Genomic DNA, 23,918 nt, shown 5'->3' on the forward strand with positions numbered 1-23,918 from the left:
GTTAAATCAAATGCATTTCCTGATGGGACCAAGCACCATACATGGTTTTGCTGGGCTGTGTCCAGTTGCTAGGGCTCACAGACCAGTGTAGGAATACCTCGTTCCTACCAACTTAGACTGGCACCATAAGGCTGAGCCTGGCAAAATGGACAGGAACAAACTGAGAAATAAAGGCACTTCTGTTGAAATATCACACCCAGCAAGAAAAAAAAGCCCCAGCACATGTAAGATGCTACTTCCCATGCCAGGTTCTGATAAAGAGGATCAGACCTGTGTCTTACTATCTCCAGTCCTTTCCTCCATGCTAAAAATTTTACTGACAGAAAAGGAGGGGATTTGTGTGCTGAAGATCTTACTTAACCAGTTATTATCAGGGAATATGCAGGGTTCATGAACTCTCTTACTGTATATAACTGCTCTGAATGGAGACTGTTTGTTTTCTGATAGAATTCTCTGCCACTTAAGAAAAATACTGTATTTCTGGGATTATGCACTTCATAAGAAAGATGCCTTCAGCTATTACCAATATTGACTTAGAAGGGACACATAGTAAGTGTTGCATCACGTACAAATAACATCACTATCTGCATCTCAGAGCGCTAAAAAGTTAGCAGATGCAGACAGCATGTGTATCTCCCTGCAGCAGCTTGCACAGCTTGGAGCTCCTCAGGGTCTGAGAGCTCGTCAGAGGTTCCCTTTGCTGTTGTGTTTGCAGCCGACATGTGTACCCCTGACAGGGTGCACTTGGCTTTTTTTCCCCTTTCAACGTGTATATTTGTTATAACACCTTGGGAAGGAAAAGGGTGCTGCCTTTGCAAGTTAGATAACTGGCCCAGTTCTTTGCTGCCGGATTGGCTGGGAGAGGCCCTGTAAAACCACGCTGGCCAGGCGCCCGGCCCAGCCCTGCAAGGCTGCAAGCTATTTCCACAATTGGCCACTTCAGAGTGGGAGAGGGGGAGGTGAAGACAGCCGGGCAAGCTGCGTCTCTGCTAGGCTGTTTCCCTTCCTCCTTGTTTTTTCTCAGCCAGAGTAGTTTGGAAAATCTGCTCTGGGTGCCTCCGAGCCTGTCTTGCAACGCCCAGAAGAGCGGGGTGTAACGCTGGTGGCCAGACACCTGGCCCTCCCTTAGCCCTACTGGCACAGTCCCAGGACAGGACATGTCAAGCTGCAACACCCCTGGGGGCCCCACTGCCCTGGACTTTCCAGAAGTCCTGAAGTCCCTACTGGAGTATTCCTTGCCCTGGACCAACAAGATGACAGGTAGGATTGAGTAAATGTGTGTTGGGGTTTTTGTTTTGATTTCTCCTTCCCCTCCTTCAGTTGCAAGGTGAGACAGGAGCAGATCTTGTTTGCTGCAAGCCCTTCAAATGTGTTTCCCCAAAGTGTCCAAATCAGATATGGAGTTCTGGCACTGTGCATGTCATGCAACTCGGAGGAAAAACAGCAGGAATGGATTGATTACAAAATCAGTCAAGAGTGCTGAGCTCCTGATCCTTTTAATCTCTGTGCTCAGCTACTTCTTGGAAACCCACAAAGATTCATGCACAGAAAAGGCTTGGGCACAAATCTTCATGCTCACATAGAAGCAACTTCCAGGATTGCCATTCATTGTTGTCCTATGATTAATAACCTCTGAGCCTCCAGACACTGCCTCTTCCCAGACTGAGACTGTCCAGAGAGCCCAGCCTGCATGGGGCAGGCTGACTCTCTGCAAACTTTCTTTGATGCTGCAGTTGTTTATCAATGAAAGGCTGGGGCAGAGAACACAGCAAATGCTGCATTTTTTTTTCTGCAAGAGCACTTCTGAACACCTAGGCTTTCCAGTTCTCTGCACAGCATCTTAGAAAACAAATGAAAAGGACCCAGAAGGTTAGTTAATTTGGACTTCTGCTGTGCTGAGCACTTTGTTCATGATGGACGAGCACTTTGCTCATGCTGGACTGACTGTTTCTCTGTCTCTGGGTCTGTTCCAAGCACCCATCACACAACTTGAGTAGTCTCTGGTTTTGGATAGGATGCTACACATCCTTRGCAAGCTGCTTTTTGGTTGTTGTGTTTTAATGTTCATTGCTGAGTGCTGAAGAGGTGTATGGGAGTACCCCAGCTCAACAAGCCTATGGCTAGGCATGAGTGAGTTGAACTCACAGAAAGAAACATGCACAGAGCTTGCTCTTCTCAAGAGAGTTACTACGAGGACCTGCAGATAGCTGTGCAGTCTTGAGGGGCACAGGACCCAGGAACAGGAAAGCACAGTATGGAGAGGGAMCCAGCTCTCATTCCAGGGTCAATGGGAGAAGAGGCTGTTTGCTGTGACAGTAAAGCGTTCCTGTAGGAAGGGCAGCTGCCTCCACCTGATGGAATACAGTGAGACCTATGGCAGATGCACAGCTCACTGTGGAAAGGGAAATCGGGCAAAGGGAGCTGCCCTACCCTCCAAAGGGCTCATTTTGTCACATTGCTCTGCTGCTACCTCCTGTGAGCTCTCTCTCTTCTTTGCTGAGACTGCCCACTAGCAGGTGTGTTTACTTATTCCATCGTATGAACTCCCACTGTTTGTGTGGACCAGGGCATGTTTTCCAAGCTGACTGTACCTGGGTAGAAAGTAGAACTGTCTGGGAGAAGGCAGTAACAGCCTCGTGTGGAGCAGAGCCTTTCTGTGGCTAAGCTGTGTTTGGCTGCTTTTCTGGGATCTGTGCTCTCCACAGCCAAGTGAACTCAATGAATCCAAGGGAGGAGTGCTGGCAAGACCTATCTGTTTGGAGTAGGGGATGGAAGAGAGATGAATGATTTGCAGAGTGAATAATTTAGTCTTAACTCAGTGTGACTTATTTGGCAGCTGCAAGTGCTYTTTTGTGGCAGCTTTCTTCCTCAGCCCCAGGACCACCCTGCCCCTCAGCATCACCTCCTGTAATCCTCAGAACTGTCTTTATTATGCTGCCTCCCTCTCCAGGCCAGCATTCCCATCATGGCCCTCTTCCCACAGAGCTCAATTCTCTCCTCCTGGGTCTCCATACTTAGTACTCATCTGGATTTGCTGGCTCTCAGGTGTCCCTCAGAAATTCTCTATTCTGCTCTTCAAACCTTCCGTGCTGTACACCTCTCCCTTCACACCATGTGCCCAGCTGTGAGCTGCTTGTCACTTGCTTCCCTCCCTGCTGCACCCCAAAACTGGGCTGTTCTGCATCATCTGCCCCGACAAGATTCCCAGCAGTTACAGCTAAGGCTACTGCATTCCTCTCCTCACATCTCATTGTCCTCCACTCTTCCTTCTCAGCTACACAGTGAAAGAAAATGTAAAAATCCCAGGCAGATTCCAGCTTAAGGAAGAAGATACAGCCTGTGGTGCAGTGCCCATTTTCTGGTGGTGCAGTGCCCATTCAATTGCTTGAGCACCTAATCCCAGCGAGGCAGTGAGGAAAAGCTCTCAGGGCAGCCTCCCTCCTAGCTGGCAGAGCAGCACTAATGCTGGAGCAGGGTGATGTGAGAGGGAACCCACAGGAATGCTCCTCAGGAATTCCCTCTCTCCTGCTTTGGGAAGAGCAGCTAACACTATATAGTATAGAGCCTCTCCAAGCAAAGTCACATCTCAGGGTGGTGCAGAAGAAACCTTAGAACAGTGGAGCATGGGGGGAACTGTGCTGGAGGAAGAACATGGTCAATTTGAAGGCAAAAGTCCTGGAATAAAAGCTSAGTGGTTTTAATAACCTTCCTTCATACAGACATTACACAGCAGAGCAGCTGCCATTGAGCTCTGTAGGGGGTATATGCACAAACCCTATTCCTTTAAGGAGTGTTGTACAGTACTAAGGCACACCATCATCCTTGCAGGCCACCAGCATTGACAACAATGGTACACAGTGACCGTGAGAGCCATAACTAAATGAGAAGCCTGCAGGCTGCCCAACTTTGGCTGCGTCCACTTGCCTAAAATCTGCTCCTTTGTGGCCTCACTATCTACCACCTACCAGTAGCAGTTTCCTAGACAAAAGTACCACTGCGAGCTTGCTGCCCCTTATAAAGCTGTGTGTGCTGCCTCTGTCATGTGTGGTCTGACATCTGTGTCTCATTACCCTCTGTGAAGTGGCATTTCCCTTTCATGCATGTGCCTTTTCTTCCTGCCAGCTGAGCTTGGCAAGACAGAATGAGTTAGTGGAGGGCACGTAGAAGCCCTGGAGCATGCTGGGCAGCAGACCGTGGCCTGTTCTGCCCGCTTCTTGCAACTGAATTTATCAGCCTTGATAAATGATGTATTAACCTGCCCCATTCCAGCCTGTATTAACAGGGTGTCCTTTTCCAAGCTTCTCATTGGGCAGTATGTGTGCAGGAGTTGCAGCGGGAGTCCCACCAGTTCCCTGGGAAGAAAGCAGCAGATTGAGCCTCCCAGCCTATGCAAGAAAAGTAGCTGCTGGGTAGGGCAGCTCCACGTCTGCCCAGGTTGGATGGAGACGTCCCCTGGCCACATTGCAGTAAGACAATGGAGGAAAACACCTACTTCATGTGATTTCAAATCCGTTCCTTTTCCTGGGGCACGTGCGGAAGAGTTCAGATGTGATTTTTTTTTTATGTCACAAAGACCATCAAGGTTTATTAGTAAGGGTCAGGTAAAATTGTGCCTCGCCACTGAAATGAAATGTCTGAGGCTTGTGGAGGGGAAGCTAAGCCAATGCCCAAGTGCCTACCTAGACGAAGACATCTCTTTTCTGCAGACACGTGTGGGGACASCTCTGCTCTGGCTTCCGCGGCTCTGTTGGATGTAGACGGGCCGATACCAGCGGAGCACACCCTTCCCTTTCCCGGCTCGCAGCACTTTAACCTGCAGTTAGGTTCACTGCAGCCCATTCTACCGAGCCAAGAGCAGCCACTACTGACAGGAAAATCCTATGGCTGTAGCATCTGCCACTTCTGCGAATTTATTCATTCTGTGGAGGATGCTCCCCAGTTTCCGCCTGTGCTCTCGCTAACGAACTTGCCAGCATTTGCTTCCCTTAGTGTGTTCAGAAGCTTAAATCCCAGCACGGCATCCCTGGGGCTGCTTGAAGAATCACAAGGATTTCTTGTGATCCTGACAATTTGGAATGGCAGCCTTTCCTCCCTTCCCCCAGCAGCCCGCCCATGGTTGCACCGCAGTGAAGTCCTTCTCCCTGCCCATGTTATGTAAGGCAAGCCGCTGCGGGCATCGTGTGGGACGGAGGGAGATTAAATCCAGGGCGCACGAGAGAGGTGATTTCGAGATCCTAACGAGAATATGGAAGGGCGGGCTGGAGCGCTGGCGTCGGGGCGGGGGGTAAGGGGTCCGCAGGCGTTGCGCAGCCAAGACCGCCCTCACRGACCCCCAGTCGGTCGCGGCCGCCTCAGGCGCTGAGGGGCCGGCAAAAACAGGCGTGCGCGCGCAGGCACAGGAGGCGCGCGGTGGGCGCGCGCTCCGCGGCAGGCGGGCGCCGCTCCTCCACCGCCCACGCGCGCGCTCCCTCCCCCCGCCTCCTCCGCCCTCCTGACGGTGACGCAGCGCCCGCGGGAGGAGTAGGAGGGGGCCGGGCTCCTAATGCTAATGAGCCTGGCGGAGGCCCCGCCCCTGCACGTGCCCCGGCGGGCGGGGGGCGCGTGCCCGCGCAGGCAGCGGGGAGGGAAAGGCAATGTGGGCGGGGCCTATCCGCGCGGGTCCGCCTCCCTCGGGAGGCACAGGCCAATCCCAGGGCGCGGAGGAGCCGGGGAGGGGCGGGGCCCCGAAGCTCATGAATAGTGAAGCACGCACCGGGCGTCAGCTGGCTGCGCTTGCGCCGTTCGCTCCGCGCTTCGACGCTGCTGCTGCCGCCGCCGGGTCCCGGGGAGCCGCCGCCGCAGCCCCGCGCCGCCGGTGACTGCTGACAGCCCGCCCGCGGGGAGTATGCCCGGCCGCGCCGCGCACCAGGAGGCGGCGGCGGCGGGAGGACCAGAGCCCACTGCAGCCGGGGGGAGCGCGGGGGCCGCCGCGCAGCAGGAGCGGCGGGGCCTGGCGGGCGCGTTCCCGCTAGTGCTGAAGAAGCTGATGGAGAACCCGCCGCGGGAGGCGCGCCTGGGTGAGCGTGGGGGCGCGCGCGGGGGCGGGGGAGCGCGCGGTGCCCCCCACTTACCCAACCCCACCGCCCCCAACCCGCCCCGTGGCTCGGAGGGCGGGACCCGCCGGGTCACGGCGGGACTGGCCGCGGGGGGAGCACCCGCGGGAGAGGCCGCACGTCCCGGCCCCTCTCCCTCCGCCCCGTCCCTCCCTCCCTCCGCCCCTCCGGCCGGCCGAGCCAAGTGGCAGCGGCACGGGATCGCTCCCCGCCTCCCAGGGATCGTCCTCTCCGGAGCGTGTAGGTGCCTGCGCTGGGCAAAACCGAATGCTGCGGGAGCGAGGGGTGGGCAGGAGCCGAGACGTGACACGCTGGTTTTAGTCCCTCGGCTGTCTGGAGCCTCCCCCGCCTGTAGACGCCTATCTGGGAGCAGCAGTGAGAAGGTTTCGGGTCTTGCTTGACCTTAATTGCTGGGAAGTTGCCCGATGACACGAGTAAACAGCACATCCCTTCAGATTAGGTTCGGTGATAATCCATAAGGGTATGAGTGACTGCCTGCACATGCAGTTCTGCACGGGCTGGAGCTGCCTCTCTGCCACTGGTGATGTAGACAGCAGCTGTGTAAATAGCAGTGCTGGTGCTTATAGTCTTTAGTTCTGATGGCACACCTTTTATTTTCTTTCCCCTTTTTTTTTTTCCTCTTCTGGCAGTATTTTTGCCTTTCTGAGCACCAGTTTCATTTCGTGGAAGGTTCAGGATTATCTGCACTGCTGCACTGCTGTAATGCTCAGTGTACTGCTGTACAATAAAATAAGTCCTTACACTTACAAATTTTGAGATTAAGAATCATTTTTTGGAAGAGTAGACAACGTCCACGGTAAGCCACAGCATATACAAGGTTGGCAAGATTGTTCCCAGTGAGGATCCTACCTACCTTGTATGTCTAATATTGCACAATACCCTGCAAATGTATCCATTTTGCAATTCTGCAGGCTATCTTTTTCCCCTTTCTTCTAAAAAAAATTGAAACATCCTGTGATAAAAGTTTTAGTTATGTTGCTGTGGTGGAGCATGCTACAGCACACAGAGTCTTCAGTCTAAAAAATGATGGGATTTCTTAAGGTATTTCAGCACCCGAATCTTTTTAAAGACATTAGTGCCAACAGTTGCAATTTAAGTTCATGCATGGAAACAAAGATTGTTGCTGATAGGGATTTGGTGACTTTGTCTTGGAGGTGATTTTTGTGTCCAGAATCATGAGATGTGGCCTATGGAGATGTAAAATTCTGAAATTGTTATGATTTTGAGGTAGTGCATTTTTCTAAAATTAAAAGAATTTGATACTGGATTGATTACTAGATGACCCCATTCTAGCTTGTGAAGGGGTTGACTGGAACCTGTAAAGCTTGCTAGTGAGTCCATTTCATCTTTATTGTCCCTCTCCATTCATGGTGTGATAAAGTTCAGGTTGTTCTCATTCTTAAAATTTTTCCATAGGTTTCTTGAGTTCATCGTGTATTGTTTCTCTTCACACTTTTTGGAACTTGTTACTTTCTGTTTATTTTGGTCTCTGATGCTTTTCTCGTTTGCAYATGCAAGACAAAAGAAAGAATGCCTTCATTGTCAGCACGTAGTTACTCCTAATTTACAAAAGACTTGCCAGTAGACTTGTGACTCAAGTGACTTCAAAGGATCCTTGGTTTCTGTTCCTTAATTCACATTAACAGTGATAGAGTCAAAATGTTAAAAAATTACTCATTCACTTAATCCAGTGGTACAGTTTCAGCAAACTTTTTGAGAAAAGATGCTGTGCCTTTAGTCTGGAATGCCTATTGACAAAAATACAGTTTTCTGTCTTATTCTGTAAGAAATGGTATCAGCTAGCTGCAGTGTCCATTTATAGTCTCTGCAAGATACCTGTGGGTTTTCCAACCTCTGTGGGTAATTTGACTACCCAGTAAGCAAGCAGGCTTTCTAATCCTCCTGAGAGGAGGGAGGTCAGCCAGTTCCAGCAGAATGCCATCCCCTTGAATGCCCTGCCATGTACCAGGTACAGCTGACCAGACTTGCTGGGGTTGTTGTTGTGTACATTGTAAGGATTAATTAAATAAAAATAATGATATTTTTATTTTAAAAAAGGAAAAGCCCTGTGGGTTAAGGGAAGGCAATTAATGTTCTGGAGCAAGAGTGCATACTCTCCRAAGGATTCCTTAATCACCAGTTGCATGCTGCTGTGGCAGGAGAAATGCCTCAGCAAACATCACAATAATGGGCATCAGGGATATTGAGCACTGCAGCCCGCCTTGTTCCATTCTCACAAGTTGTACTAAAGATTTATAGAGCAATCAGCCATGGTCTGTGTAGTGGTTTCAGTATAATTTGACCATATTTTTTTGTGAACAAGGGGAAATTTGTCAAATAAGCATTTATTCTGTTTGTAGCTGGGATGGTTCTTGACWGCATGGTGGCCAAAATCTTTTGCTTGGTTTTTGGTTTGGTTGGTTTTTTGGTTTTGAGGAAAAACCAGGATGGAGAATAAAGCTCTTTTCAGGTCGCTGCTTTAGGTTAAAACAGCTGCATTTCCAGCAGTTCAGTAACTGCACTGGTCTACTGAGCATAAACTGGTATCCTCCCTCTTGACAGCAGATGYACGGCCCAGTTAATAGGTCACAGTAGCAGAATGAGGGGGCTAAATCGGACATGAGCCATCATTTGCAGAAGTACAGTCCAGATTTATCAGGGTGACCTTGAATTGCTGCAAATGGAGCCTCTTAGGATACTGCAGCTCTACTGTCAGGTAATACCTATTTACACTATAAATATCTTAAGAGAATTAATGATCCAGGTCCCTGTGCTGAGGTAGGTGAAAACTTCCCCCTCAAGATGCAAGAAGTTAATTAGTGTTTCATTAGCTATTGTGCACCCAAGCAGGATGTTGTGTGGCAGAAATAAAGATTAAATGAATTGAAAGARAACCCTGAGAAAATATCGATGCAAAATTATGGTACAATGGTTTTACCATGTTATGTATCACATTGGAAATAAATGGGCACCAATATGTGTGGTAACTTCGGCTATTTTGTTTCAGATAGTGTTAGAAGTGAGGGAGGAGAGAGAGACAGCATAGCTAAACAAAGACAGCATGGGGGGCCCAATGCTTGCTAGTTACCAACTTGTAGAAAAGGACAAAATGTTTCAGATGCTTTTCTCACGTGGGGGAAGAATCTAATCTGATGTGAGCTAGGGACAATTACTGGCGGAAGCTAGAGGAACCACAGTTTTTTGAGGTTACTGCAGGACAGCAGGATGATGTGCACATCCAAAAGGCATTAAAAGATAGAGAAGAACCACATATGCCAGTAGTGTAGTCTTTTTAGCATCTACCTTATGAAAAATATTTTTAAACCTTATGAAAAATATTTTTATATTCAGCCTACTAATCACTTAATGTTTCTTTTTTTCTGTCTTGGAGGTGTTTGTAAAATGATGTTAGATGTTGCAAAACAAAAGCACTGCTGGCTTTTATTAAAACTGACATAATGGTGTACTATTGTTTCCAAGAGAAAATATTTTTTTCTTTTTAGTTGACATTTGACTCTACATTTCACAAGTTTATGTCGTATTAATTACATATAGTTATTTACAAAGAATTCATTATTGTTGCTTGGATTTGTTTTGGTGATATCTTTACTAGGRTATCATCCACAACATGCCGTGCAAAATCTGGGTTTGATTATGATGGGTGTCATGTGAACCTTGGGACTGAGAACAATACAATCTCTATTCACAGGTGAAATGTTAATTCCAAGTTGATGGAGTGTACTCCAGTAGTAGGGAAATCTTCCTTAAATGTGGAGTAGATGCTATTTCTTTACTAGGTTCAAGTAGGAGCTGTTTAGAAATATTCTGGTTATTTGCATCATTACTGTTGACCTGTGTGCTTTCAAAGGGTAGGAAAGTTGCAAAACTCCCTGCAAGGAGTTTATAGCAAGAATAGGAGCTGGGAGAGGGCAGTTCAGAGGCAGCAGGGTGAAGTGGCAAGGAGAAGGCCAAAAGCTGCAAGGTGATGATACCAAAGCTTAGGTCCAGGAGCCACTGGTCTGAATTTAATGTGTCCTTTAGGTACTTGCTCTTGGTCCCAGGCTGGTGGCTGGGAATGAACTGCTTGGTTCAAAATCAGTATCTTCTTTTGTATAAAATGTTCAGAATACRATAGATAATGTACTTTGTGTGGCAGCACTGTTCTTTAAGCCATAAAAAGCTCTTTCAGTCTCAGTTCCACACCAGCTAAGGCAACAGCGGAAGGAATGCTACTTCTGTCAGAATAGGTTTTATATAAATAGGCTTTTCTGATTTAGAGCAGAGTTTCACCCCCACTTCCACCCCCAATAAAGAAAAATGCTCCTTTAGCATATTGTAGCCAGTCTAGAAAGCCCTAATGCCAAAGATCGATGCATTTTATTGGGCTAACCTCTGTAAATACTGGAGATCCAAACTGGTCCAGTGTATGTCCTTGCACTCCCTGTTCTATTAAAGTGAAGATTTGTTGGCTTCCATGGTAATGCCCGGTTTACAGGTGATTTGAGTATGACTGAGGACTGTTCCTTTTGACAGCAGTGCTGGCTCAGTGCTGGCAGTACTAGCACTGCTTCTGCAATGCCCCCTTCACTGCTGATAGAACAGCATGGCTGCATGGAGAGCTGGATCAGGAAAATGACATGGATTTTTTAATTGTTTTTTTTTCCTGCCAGCTTATTTTTATCTCTTAAATTATGTAATTATTCCATAACTTGAATTTTCTGCTTGGATTCTGTCCCAGACAATTGTTAAGAKTCAGTAGCTATGGGGAACATAGAGACAGCCATTTTTCTGTAATATGTGCASTGTAGCACAGTAAATGGAGAAAAATTCATCAGTCTCTTGTGACTTGGGGGTGGGATGTGGGCGTGTGCTTTATTAGCCATCTCCCCAAAGAGTGAAAATTGTATGTAGATACTCTGAGCTATCTATAGTGAGCAGCTATTGCTTTCTGTGGCTTTCTGTGGACATGCTGAGTCATTTCAGAGAGAAGTGCTCCTAAAATGCTAAATAGGCATCCATGTCTCTGGCGTCCTATGGACCTTTTGACTGATTTTCAAATGTAATCTGAAAACCCATATTCTTGTCCATTTGTACTTAAATTATTGTTTTGCACCTTCCTTCTTTGTGCATAGAATAAGCTACTCTGCTTCCTCGGAATTTTCTTAATGGCTTCCCATGTAATCCTGCTTAGGGACACTCACCTTTGTCCTCTGAGATGGGTGTGTAAAAACCAAGCTGTTTTGCAGTGAATGCTTAATAAGCTCTATGCAGCACTTCATCACACTTTGGTAAGCTATCACAGCAGAGGCTGGTCTGCAAGGCTGCTCAGCTGCTGTGGTCCAGCCATCACAGGGGTTAGAGTGTAGCATACATTGCTTTTCAACATCTGATCTTCCAGATCATGACATGAGGCAGAACCATTAGCTTACTGAATTTCCTTTCATGGGTATTTTGTTAGACTCTTAAAATTTGAGTCTCTCCTGTGTTTCAGCTTGTACAGTGACCTACTTGTATCTTTCAGATAAAGAGAAGGAGAAAATAAAGCTTGAAGAAGATGAGGCAGCAGCTGCCAGCACTATGGCAGTCTCAGCTTCCCTCATGCCACCCATTTGGGACAAAACTATTCCTTATGATGGCGAGTCTTTCCACCTGGAGTACATGGATCTGGATGAGTTCCTGCTGGAGAATGGGATTCCTTCCAGCCCTACTCACCTGGATTTGAATCAGAATCCACTCTTGCCCGTGGCTGAGCTGGAAGGAAAGGAACCTGCTGGTGCTTCCACTGGTTCTCCTGCATCATCCTCTTCCACTGCAGTTTACCAGCAATCTGAAGCAGCCTCCAGCACAGGTAGATGGAATAATATGGGACCTGTTGCTCTTAAATTGAAAGGTGCCTTTTTAGATYGAAGACATGCTAGCCTGTCAGTGTTAGCTGTGGCAGGTTAAACAGTACAAACATGCTCAGTGTAGAGCTTTAGTTCGTGTGTCAATTCATGAAAATGCTGCCTCTCCTTTTCTTCCCCTCCTCCTGTCCTATGAAAAATTAGTGTCTATCAATGTGCAGTCTGTTTTTCTATCAGTGTGCAGTCTGTTTTGCTTTTGAAATTAGAAGACTTGAAACAGCAAGATAAAATATTTGCTTTCTTGGTATTGCTAATCTAGTGAGAAGTTGGACATGTTGAGAAAATACCTTCTCAGGTTATTTTRCAATAGCTTTGATAGCTTGTCACAAGTAATTTGTACTACCTTGGTCTGCTTGGGTGAACTTATGTGAACTTAATGTACCTCAAATAACAATGTTAAATAGAAAAACAATGAAGCAATCTTTTTGTGGTAGCCTGGGAAATGTGAGAACAGACACTTGGAAAAGGTGTTTTAGTGATGCAGTTTGATGTTCTGTGGTTCTTTGAAGTGGGAATGAAGGAACAAAAAGCCAAAACTGTGCTTAAATGGTACTAGGAAACTTCATTTGTAGTATCAGGATCTTTTCTATTAAAGAATTCAGTTTGCCCTAGATTCAGAGTGTAAACATGATAGCCATCAGAGTATTATTTTATGAGTAAGTTTACAGAGAGCATTTTTCTCTGGACTTCTGTGGATCTGTGAGAAAGATAATGTGAAACTCCCTCTGTAAATTATAGGRTATAGCTTTTTTCCAGGTGGTATATGAAAAACTTATTTATTGATCACTACTGCACATTGCACTGCCATTTGCAACTCATGTATATAAAGTTTTGTAAACAATAGGTTAATATGCTAACATTCATATGAACGCTATCAGTGTCAGACAATCTGTTGGGGCATTTGTTTCTGAGTGGTAAAGGAGAAGAAAACTGTTGCATTTGTAACAAATCCTCCTTTATTTAGTGATTTGGTTGTCTGGTTATCTGACCTTTGAATGYCCCAGGAACTGGGGTCTTTGGGCAGGCTTGTTTCTGTAAGGATTTCTCTGATACAAAACTCAGGCTAATACAAGTTTTTTCCTTCTTACTATTGTTGAAGGTGTTTTTTATGTATACATTTTTTCCAAGGAGCTATTAACTTCTGTCCTGCATCTGTCTACTCATGTCTGTTAGTCTGGCATATGTTCCTTGAGTTGTATTACAGACTGGACTGTGAACTCTTTCTCTGTACCAGCAGCAGTACTCACTTCCCACACCTCAGGGAAGCAACAAAGCACAATACTTTTAAATACTTCTCACAACAGGGCAGTAAATAGACACATAATTTGGCTTCTTTGCTGATTCTCTTCATCCTGCTGAATATATTGTAATTTCTCYTGTTGTTGCCAGAGTCCCCACCACAAAATGAGAGAAATACGCCCAGCCCCATTGATCCTGACTGCGTAGAAGTTGAGGTGAATTTTAACCCTGACCCTGCTGATTTAGTGCTGTCCAGTGTGCCTGGTGGTGAGCTCTTCAATCCTCGCAAACACAAGTTTACTGAAGAGGACCTGAAACCACAACCTATGATTAAAAAAGCCAAGAAGGTTTTTGTCCCAGATGAGCAAAAGGTAACAGATTTATTGCTGCAAACTCTTCTAGGCCTTGATAAAAGTTTATGACTCTTTGTCCAAACGCTTAGACATACATACCTAATGCAGTATACCTACATGATTGGGCAGAAGCACTGCCAAGAATAGAATTGGCAAGCCAACTGCTGTGCTTGCTGTTTTGCAGGTTTTGGTATCATGGGATAATTACTGCCAAGAAGCAACTGATCATGCTATACACAGAAATTAGAAGAGCTATCAAGTCAAATCCTCATCACCTTCACTTTTGAAAGGCATTGTCTGTATTTGCCCAGTATTATGTCTGATCTGAATTTAAGACAACAGGTGGTTTTCTGTCAAAATGCATCCCTGAATTGAAACTAAGTAAAGGGAGCGTTTCAGTTGGACAGCTTCTTAATACCCAAGTCTCTTAATCCTCTTAGGGTTGGTTTATCCTAAAAGAAGGCTTGTGTGAAGATGAAATCTTACAGTGCTGTGTTGTCTCCATTTTGATGTCAGAGCCCTGCAAAAACCTATGGAGGAGATTCCTCAATATAGCAGTCAGTRTGAATATCATTATACAATAAAGAGGTGTCTCTGAAACAGTTGTCAGTCGGGCATCTTTTTTTTACTATAGGATGAAAAATATTGGACAAGGCGAAAGAAGAACAATGTGGCAGCAAAGCGTTCCCGTGATGCTCGGCGATTAAAGGAGAATCAGATCACAATTCGGGCAGCCTTTCTTGAGAAAGAAAATACAGCCCTGAGGACGGAGGTTGCAGAGCTGCGCAAGGAAGTGGGACGATGCAAGAACATTGTTTCTAAATACGAGACCAGATACGGACCCTTGTAAGCACACCCCTTCTCCTTGTTAGGGCTCTTTGTTTTAGCCTCTTAGACCTCTCTGCCCTCTGTAGAGACTCCCAAAAATAAAGTTTATGGAGGCTTTGCCATTTTGCATCTACATTAGAAAAAAAGCAACAAAACACAAACAAACCCTGTTTCTGTTTGCACAACTTGTTCAGGCCCTTTCCTGATCATTGTGTTGTCCAAACTCTTAGTGTCCATATTTACAACCTTGTTTTTAACACTGATAGAACATTTTCTGATGTCATACAATCAAACAGATTCACTGGAGGAATAAATGTGAATCCCTCCAGAATGGACAGTGCTTTTGCTATCTGTTCTAACCTTCATTTTAAGTGGAGAAAGAGCCTAGGAGACTCTCTTCTCTCTCTCTCTTTTTTTTTTTCTTTTAAATTTTCAAACTCTTGCTCTTTTCTCCTCTCCATTCCACCTACCCCTCCCAGTAAAAGTGTTAAACATAATTTTAGGATGTAAGTAGATGTTGCTGGGCAGCATCATGAAATTGTTTCCTCTCCCATTTAGAGGCACGAAAAAGTACCTGGTGTATAGAACTCTAACCCTGTTGAAGAGGGATAGGGGAACCTTTAGGACAGGAGGACAGAAAAATCAATCTCTTGTAAAAACAAAGTATTGTGGGGTTAATCCATGAGTGTTATGCAGAATGGAGTCGGTGCAGTTTTGATTACAATACTGCCTAAATGTCTTGGTAGGGTCTAATCCTGGATAACTTGCAGAATCCAAGGAGAGAAAACAGTAGTGAATCACTCACTTTACAAATGTGGACAAAATAATTTCATGTGGATTCTAGACTGTATTTCTACCACCACCCCTCTTTTTTTTCCTTAGAGGGTCTTCCCTCTTGAACTGCTGATAAAGCAGCATATTGCACTTAACTGAGAAGTAAAGGAGATTTAGAAAAAGAGGCCTGGCTCATTAGGCTAAACTTTGAGTCCAGCAGTTAAAATATGGCCAGTACCTTATGCTTTGAAAAAAGGGCCTTTTTTTAAGAAGTAAACAAGCCACTGTTACTTTACTGCACCTTACCAGTTGTGCAAGAGATTGAGAAAGAGTTTTAGTCCTTTGTCTCATGAACACACTATGGGATAAGCTACACCCACTATAAACATGAACAGTTTACCTCACTATCTCCTGTGTAGCAGCATATCTGGTCTCTCCTTGCTTGCTGGTTCTATCTCGAGCATGTTTCCTGATAGAAAATTAGCACACAAGACTTGCCCTCTGGTGCACCATTCTGAGCGCCAAGCACTGCTTCAACAGTATGTGGTGTTAAAACAAAAAATATCCTGTTTTTGATGTTGAGACCTTCTATATGACCTGCAATTGCAAGAACTAGAAGCTTTACCAGAAGTCCTCTTAACAAGAGAGGCTGTCTTAAGTGGCTGTGTCAGAACTCTTTGGCTATACTTCCTGGGATACTATTTGTGTTAAGGAGTAAATGTGGGATGATGATGTTGATGGTAGTTGCAGTTCCTCTACTGAAATCTGAAAATATATTAAAAAAGCATTAGGGTTTATTTTCTACGATGAAGACTAGCATGTCTTTTAAACATAATGTGGAAATTATGAGTTAGAGCAATTTTGTATTGACTTCTTAAGGAAGTGGAGAAGCAGGCTAATCCACAACACTTAATGTATGCTTTGAACTATTCCCCTCCTGTTAAGCTCTTAATTTGACTAGAGTGGCTCTTGATGCAGTGTTGGTCTAATTTCTTTTCAAACATACTAAAGATTGTCACCCTTTCAGCAGGGGTTTTTCTTTCACAGGGTGGTTTGTGGTGGTGATGGTGGGAAGTATGTTATAAATAAATTGTCACACTTAACACTTTGCTTTGTTTAAAGTGACTTATCTGATTCCGAGTGATGCAACTTTAAAGACTTTTAAAAACAAAGAAACTAAAAAGCACACATGAATCGCCAGTCTTCAGAGTGAGCAGTGAAATCTGTGAGGTGTCCCAACACAAACAACTGATGATGACCCTGCCTGCCTCCTTGCCTGCAAGTACCCCATCTGACTACCCAGGGCTGGGCATGATGAAAAGTGCAAAGTCTCTTTAATTCTGTATATGGCTTTCTTATCTGTCTTTCTCACTGTAACTATAAGCTTACTTACCAGGGTTTTGTCAAGACACTCAAAGTTCTTGTCTCAGAGTCTGTTGACAGCCTGTGTGAATAGTGACTCTTTGTTTTGGCACAGTGGAAAAAAAGAGGGAGTTTTAAATGAAAGTGTCTGTATATATGAAGAACTGCTATATCTTAAGACTCTTTTCTCTGCAGTATAATGAATTTTATGTAATACTGCGGCTCACTTCTGGTACAGTGTGGCATATTGTGGAGTACTGAGAGTGCAGAACTAAAGACACCAGGAAGACAACAACCTGTAATGTGTGAGACTTCAATGCAGAAGATTACAGCAGATGTATTGAAATAATCCAGAAAGCACCACAGTATGCCATACACAGAGTAACAAACCTCTATCAAAAGACCCATGTAATAGTAAACCACTTTGATCGCTTTCCTGCTCCACAGCTACATTGCTGTAACCTCCCTTTTCCTTTATTCCGTTTAGGAGGCTCACTTTCTTTTATGGTCTGTTCTTCTGATAATGACTTAGCAATCATGGAAAAGGTGCTATTCTGAGCTGCAGATCCCCATGTATTTTGGCAGTCTGAAACTACCAGATGAGTATTAGTCCAGGAAACAGTGGCTATTAGCTGCCATATTACAATTTTCTGTCTCTTGACCGCAMAAGAAGTGCGGTGCTGAAGGTGAAACAGCTAATGCTATCCCACAGTTACAATGGGCAGCTTAAGTGTGAGGACCCTTGTGCTGGTGTGGGAGGATAAATGAAAGCTGGGACAGATGTCAGAGATGTTTATTGTATGGTGATGGAGGAAGTAGGTGGAAGTTCTATTGTAAGAGTTTCATCAGCATAACAAGAATCTGCTCTTACATTAAGGAAGCTTAAGAGCTAAATCCATGTGGGAAGTGAAAGAGTACTTACTTTCTAGGAAAGGAATACAGGGCAATGGTGGTAGCCAAAATGGAGCTTGTAAGACAGGAGTGTTTTCATGCCTGGAGACTGATGAATATCATACACCTCAAGAAAAATAATCTTGAAAGCTTTCAGAAGCACAAGTGCCAAAATTATGAGGCATGACTAGTTACCAGCATAGCTCAGTGTTATTATAGTGAACAATTATTTTGACATTGTGTTTACCCAGGAGATTCCACCCCTAATTTCAGAGTGGAAAGGCAAAGAGAAAAATGTAAGAAGCAGCAGCTAATAGTGTAAGCTTAATAAAAAAAAATCAGAAGCCAGGATTCATAACCAGTGTTTGACAGCATAACCTTTGTAAAGAGCATATATATTAAATGTAGTTATTGACCTATCATTTTTAATGGATGACGTCCTGAAGTCAAGAGTGTTTTTAACTTTTTGCTGGTTACCAAAGTGTACCTATGAGTGTATTATTATAATTTGGGATTTTAAAGCTCTGAGATAATCTTGGGATATTTTTATCAAATAGATGAACAGCTCAGTACCATGTTGCTGAAATATTGGCATATATCTCTGCCTGTATCAACTATTGCTGATTTGGACTGATATTTTGGTATTACTGGTTTTTGCAGTATTTTGGTGGTAAAGGCCAAACTGTGGATTAAAAACAAACCAGCAACAAAACAAACAACCCTGACAGCATGTAAATGTAGCAACTTTTTTCATTTATAATTTCTAAATTTTCAGTTAGCCTTGCCTATTCTTGAAAGTCATGCTTCCATTTAAATCACAAAGCTAAAGGCTATAGTAACTAGGCAAAGAGTTGTTAGTTCTTCATTTGGATCCTACTGTGCTTAGGAATTTCTTTTAAATACTTACATATTGCGTACAGGATTTGGTTTTTCAGTATGTCATGACATTTTAACAGCAAAATATTCAGTCGATGAGATTAGCCTATGCAATTCTATTGTTTTATTTCTGTTATATTAAAAGATTACACAGTGGAAGCTAACAGTGAATGTTCATTAGATATTTCTCTCAGAGAAGACTGTTAGCAAACATTTATGCTTCCCTGTAGGAAAATGCAGATTTGCAGTCTGTGATTGATGTGTCTATGGGTTGCGAAACTGGAAAACCACAATTTTAGGGTGAGTGCGACTCAGCTTTTGTAGCTGGAGAATTTTTTGTTGTTGTCAAGAAGCAGTATTTTTAAAGATAGATGGGAAGGTAGTAACTATTTAAAGAAGTGAAGGTACAGACAAAAATACTGTGCAATGCTGAATTCATTTCTCAGTTTTTGCAGTCTCAGGAAGTTTATTGCTCCAGAGCTCTCTGTTCCTCTTGGAATGATTAGCTATATCTTGTTTCTTTGACTAAGATGACAATCCTATCTGTAAGTAATAACTTGGGTATTTTCTTAGTGATCATAAGAAGACCAATATTCTTTTAGTTCAATTTGAATATTAAAAGATGCTGAACTGACACTGTTAGAGTTTGAAGTTCTCTAGCATTGGAACATACTCTGTAGAGGCCATAAGTGTGCCTGATGCCAACCTACCCCATTCCAGCCACAAAGGGACCATCTCCAAGGGGAGAGAATAAAGGGCATGTGCACCTTTCAGCATCACTGCAGGGACCGCCAGGAAAGAGAGTAGTTTTTGACAGAGCTGTATTTTCATTAGGAAGTGGAGTGATACCACATGGCTATTTCATAGTACTAACTCTGAAAATATATGAATTGTGGATGAGATTTGTGGACAATGAATGTTGTCTTACTCTACAGAAGACACCAGCTATGAATAAATGAAGCACAATATTTAATACAGTATGGCTTTCATACATGATAATCTAATCTACATGTAGTGGGTTTGTGTCTAAAAATTCCCAGGAAACTTAATCTTTCACCTGTTGCCAAGATCTGTTCCCACTGAAGCTAGTATCAAAGATCTCATTAACTCCCACAGGAAAAAGTCTTTACTCTTACGTAGTTATTGTAAAGTTTTAGCAGGTTTTGGAGTCATGAGTGTCTTTGTTTTACTCTGAAGCATTCTGTAGTGGGATCAGGTGGATGCATCTCATATTGCAGGTGTAATGTTGGTAAACTGGTCCTAATAGTTTTGACACTCAGATAATCTGAATTCTGCTTTTTTTCCTTTTTTGGGGGGTCCTGCATGGAGAGAGTGAAAAAGTAGAGTACTATAAACATGTGTTGGAGAAGAAATGTTCTTGGGTTGTTTGGTTTTTTGCTAAGCAGCTTTTTGCAGTTGTTCTAGTAATATTTTATGTCTTTTCTGACAATTCTCCATTTCCTTGCTATGCTGTTTGAAAGCCCAAGGTGTTCTAATTAGAAACCACTTTCAGCATTATCTGCAGGCCTATTACTAATTGTACAAGTTAATTTCAAGTTTGGAAGTGTAGTGGAAGGCTAGCGGTTTTGGRAATACTGTAATAAAACCACTTGTGCAGAAAAAATATTTTTTGTAGATAACAGAAATAATGGACCTGCATAGAGGAGAATATTGCTGTTTCAGTATTGTAAGCCACCTGAGCATAAAAGGGCTTTGTTCCTTGTGATCAGGTGCTTTCATATTTAGTGAGAGAGGAGGTATCTCAGACCTTTGTAATATCCAGATAGGCTTTTTTTTCACCCTTATAGTTTTAGCTACTAAACACAGTATGAGAAATGCAAATTTGTCTTAGGGCATAAATCTCATATTTTTGGCAACATACACCTAAACCATAAAGTGCAAAATCATTTGTTAGTGCTAGTGTTTTGCCTTTGCAGCACTACAAGGCTTTGACTGGCTTTCTAGATGTTCAGATAATTACTCTGATCTGTATATCTGCTACTGTAACGTGGTGAAGATAGATAAACTCACAATTAAAGGTTGAGCAGACAGGTAGAAAGAATAGGCTTAGCTAAGTATCTGTGGAGATGCTAATATAATGCTAATTGAGAAATTATAGTGGTTTAATTCATGAYAATTCAAATTGTCCTACAGATGTAATTTGTTATTTTGATAGTCTGCTATCCCTCATGAGTAATTTTTGGAATGCAAACTTCTTGAAATTCAGATACCTATAGGGAAAAAGGAATCCTTTGAGGAAGATACATTTATAGATAGACATAGATACTTGGCAAGGAAAGCAAAGAATGAAAAGGGGAAGATGAGTAAGGCAAGAGTCTGACCTGAATGAGATTGCCAAAACTGTTTACAATTTTAGGCCACTCAGTTTAGCATCATACTGAAGGATGTTGAGGTCTTGGGAATCTTATTCTCTTGGTCCTACTTCCACAGTTCACAAGGAAGTAAAAGGAATATACAGATAGGGAGGACAGTTACTGCAGAAAGGCCTGAAAAAATATCTCTTGCTTCAACTCAGTGTGGTGTTGCACTGGGACTTGACCTGCCAATGTGAACTGGTCAGTACTGTGTCATGAGGAAATACTATCTGAATTACTATTCTCAGTCTTTTAAGGACTCAATTCTGCTGTCATTTCTGCATGGGATGAGCCCTGGAGTTGTAGAGAACCATGTGGACTTCACAGGATCTATTCTTGAATGTGAAGCTCTGCCCAGGCATCAGCTGCAGAATTGTGTCCTTAACACACTCTCCAGCTGTAGTTATAGGGCTGTTGATATTAAGTGTAATTTGGATGCGTGTTATATAGCCAAAACCCTTGTTACTTCATTTTCCTAACTAAGGCATGAACAGAAGCCCTTTGCTGTACAACATCTGTAAAAAAATTAAAAATGTACTTCACATACGTCTAGTAAATTAAGGCATGTGATTTTGGTCTGTGGGTCTCAACAAACCTTGCTCGTGTACCTGCCTGAATGTTTTCCTAGATCTGCAGCTACATTTCAGTGAGAAGGTACGGTGGGATTTGTTTTCCTGAGGGGGCACAATAGCAGTTCTCACCTGCCACACTGGGGTGACSGCCTGCTACTGGCCAGGATCAGGGATGGATGCATCCTCGGCACTTTTATGTGAAATTGTCTGAAATATGGTGATTAACATGATTATTGGAATACTGTATTTTGTATAACTTAGAATATGTAAATACACTTTTAAAACTAATCTGTTCTATGAAGTAATAAATAAGTGCTTCCATTGTAATATCTGAATATTGTTAATGCTTCATGTAGCTTGATTTGGGATTATTTCTTTCCTAGAGAACTACAGAAATCAAAACAAAGATTGATGTTGTGGAATTCTAGTCTAGTTGTGATGCTTTCTATCAAAAAAAAATGTTTTAAAAATAATAATGAGCTACTTAAGCAGAGAAACTAAGGTTTTGAGGGAATTGATTCTCTTCCAGTCTTTATTTAACAGTCACTGATTACATTCATAATTGTACTCTTCCCATCCTGTTAACTGGACAGTTGATTTGTTTGTGAGTAGTATTTGGAAAGTAGCAATATTAAATTATTTGTAAACCTTAGTGACTGAGGAAGACTAAAGCTGGGTGGTTTTTATTGAGTGTTTTTTTTTTAACTATTCTCTCTTTTGGCTCAAACAGATCTGTCTCCACCCTTCAGCCAGACTGCAGCAAGTTGCAGTGAAACAGTGAGTGACTGTTACTGAAGCTCATTTGTGACCTAGATAGTCTACATCTTTATTAGTTCCATTATGTACATAGATGACACAGGTTTCCTGTTGTGGTGTGGAAGGAGAAAGTGATTAATGACTTGTGGTTTTGCTGAGTACATGTTCACTGGATGCTGCACAGCTGGGACTTTCATCAGCTTTCATGACCTTTTCTATCTTGTGTTAAAAAGAAGAAAATAGAGAACAGTGAAGTGAGAATCATGAGCAGTCTGCTAGGAAATCTGAATGCTTGGGTTTTGAGGAGGAGGTGAGATTAATCCATCAGCCTTCATGTAAAGAGATTAGCCTGTGATGACACTTTCTCCAGCCATAATGTAATTTCGTCTTTCATGCTGTACGGGAGCAGTCTCCTCTCTGGCAACAGCTGTGTGTCTGCAGTGTTCCATAAATGACAAAGCCACGTATTTTGTAGTGGGCAGAGACAATGGCATCTCTTCTTATTTTCTTATTTTTATTTTCTCCTCTCTTAGTGTCTCTAGGCTGTAAAACAGCTATGAAATAGCTAAGCATATGTGCAAGTTATCCTGAAAACTCTGTTCTTGTAAAACTTTTTCAGACACATACAGTTTTTAACTGAATAGTTTGAGGGAACTCCTATCTGCTATATTTGGCCTGAAATTCTGTTGCCTCTTGGATAAAAGTATTTTTTTTTCTTCAGATGTGACACTGATCTGTCCCATTCATTCAGTGGGATGGGTGATAAATCTGCACAGTATTTATATAAGATATAAATCTGATCTTAGTTTTACTGCATGTTAAGATGTTTAATCTCTTGGATGTCTATTCCTTGAGGTTGTCTATGTAATTCCTGTATATGTGCTGCTTTTTGAAGCAGTTCATCAAGTGCATTTGAGATCATCCTGACTGAAAGATTCTTTAGAAGTGAAAGAGATAATAAAGCTTGTAAAGAAGCTGGGTAAAATTGTATTGCCATAAATGGTTTTATTTATATATGAATCTTCTGTCCCAAACTGCTTATTTTGTACATAAACCTAAACACTCCTGGCAGCTGACAGGTGGAAATAAAGGTGCTTAAACAGCAATCTAATGAGGAAAGGGCATTTCACTATTACAGAGTTGGTATTATTTTATATTTCCATTTATTACACTTTTTTAAATGTATAAACCACAGATTTGAATTCTCAAAGTCTTCAGCTTGGATTTTGTGAGTAGTTTAAATCCTCTCACCTCTCTGCTCATAACTGGTTTTTAAGAAAAAGAAAAGCTTTTGTTTAAAATGTAAAATTTTGTTGGTATTAAATTCTGTTAGTACCCTTCCTTTTTAAGAAATAAAATATATATTCCACTATGCTGAGATCCAGTAATTTTGTTCTCTAGATAGCATACTGTGTGCTTTATGGCTCCACTACTGGCATTACACCTGCAATTTGCATTGAGGTTGGTAGACACTAAAGCAGCTCATCACCTTTTGACAGTATGTTCTTGTTGTGCATTTCCCATGAGTTAAGTGTGCTGGTAACAGGTATACAGTTCCCTGCTTTTATTTTCTGGAATAATTGATTTTAAAACATTGCAAGGTTTTGCGTTTGTTCTTGCAGTGACTCTTGATAGACTTCTCTGAGGTAGGGGGAGAAATCTGAGAACAAGTCAGCCACAGACACATGGACTGTGGTTTGTCTGTTGTGTTGGCTGAGAACATCCACAAAGTAATCAGAATTTACTTTCTTTCATGGGAAGAAGTAAGTTTCAGAGTAAATAAGCTTTGTCCATGAGGACAGCTTTCTCTGTACCCTTTCATTTTTTTTTTTAACTAAACCTCAGTTAGCTGGTTGGTTGATTTGTTGAGGGTGTC

The 23,918-nt window shown here is 43.0% G+C and overlaps 1 protein-coding gene across 5 annotated transcripts; it reads left to right on the forward strand.

The window, feature by feature from the left end:
- The first annotated feature begins 939 nt into the window (after positions 1–939).
- TEF (TEF transcription factor, PAR bZIP family member) lies at positions 940–23,433 on the forward strand. 5 transcript variants are annotated; one of them, XM_057389042.1, is made up of 5 exons: positions 940–1,260; positions 11,635–11,961; positions 13,406–13,626; positions 14,243–14,454; positions 22,017–23,433. In XM_057389042.1, exons 1-5 carry the CDS (start codon positions 1,158–1,160, stop codon positions 22,057–22,059), a joined length of 906 nt encoding a protein of 301 aa, XP_057245025.1. In that variant the 5' UTR covers positions 940–1,157; the 3' UTR covers positions 22,060–23,433. The 5 variants fall into 5 exon arrangements, with proteins under 5 accessions (XP_057245025.1, XP_057245032.1, XP_057245039.1 ...); XM_057389049.1 differs by lacking the exon at positions 22,017–23,433 and adding an exon at positions 16,333–18,208 and having other exon boundaries at positions 941–1,260; XM_057389027.1 differs by lacking the exon at positions 940–1,260 and adding an exon at positions 5,790–6,056.
- Positions 23,434–23,918: the final 485 nt, after the last annotated feature.

Source organism: Malurus melanocephalus, unplaced genomic scaffold, assembly GCF_030028575.1.
Source record: "Malurus melanocephalus ecotype Western Australia unplaced genomic scaffold, MMel_1.1 scaffold_17, whole genome shotgun sequence".
In the NCBI taxonomy this organism is placed as follows: Eukaryota; Metazoa; Chordata; class Aves; order Passeriformes; family Maluridae; genus Malurus; species Malurus melanocephalus.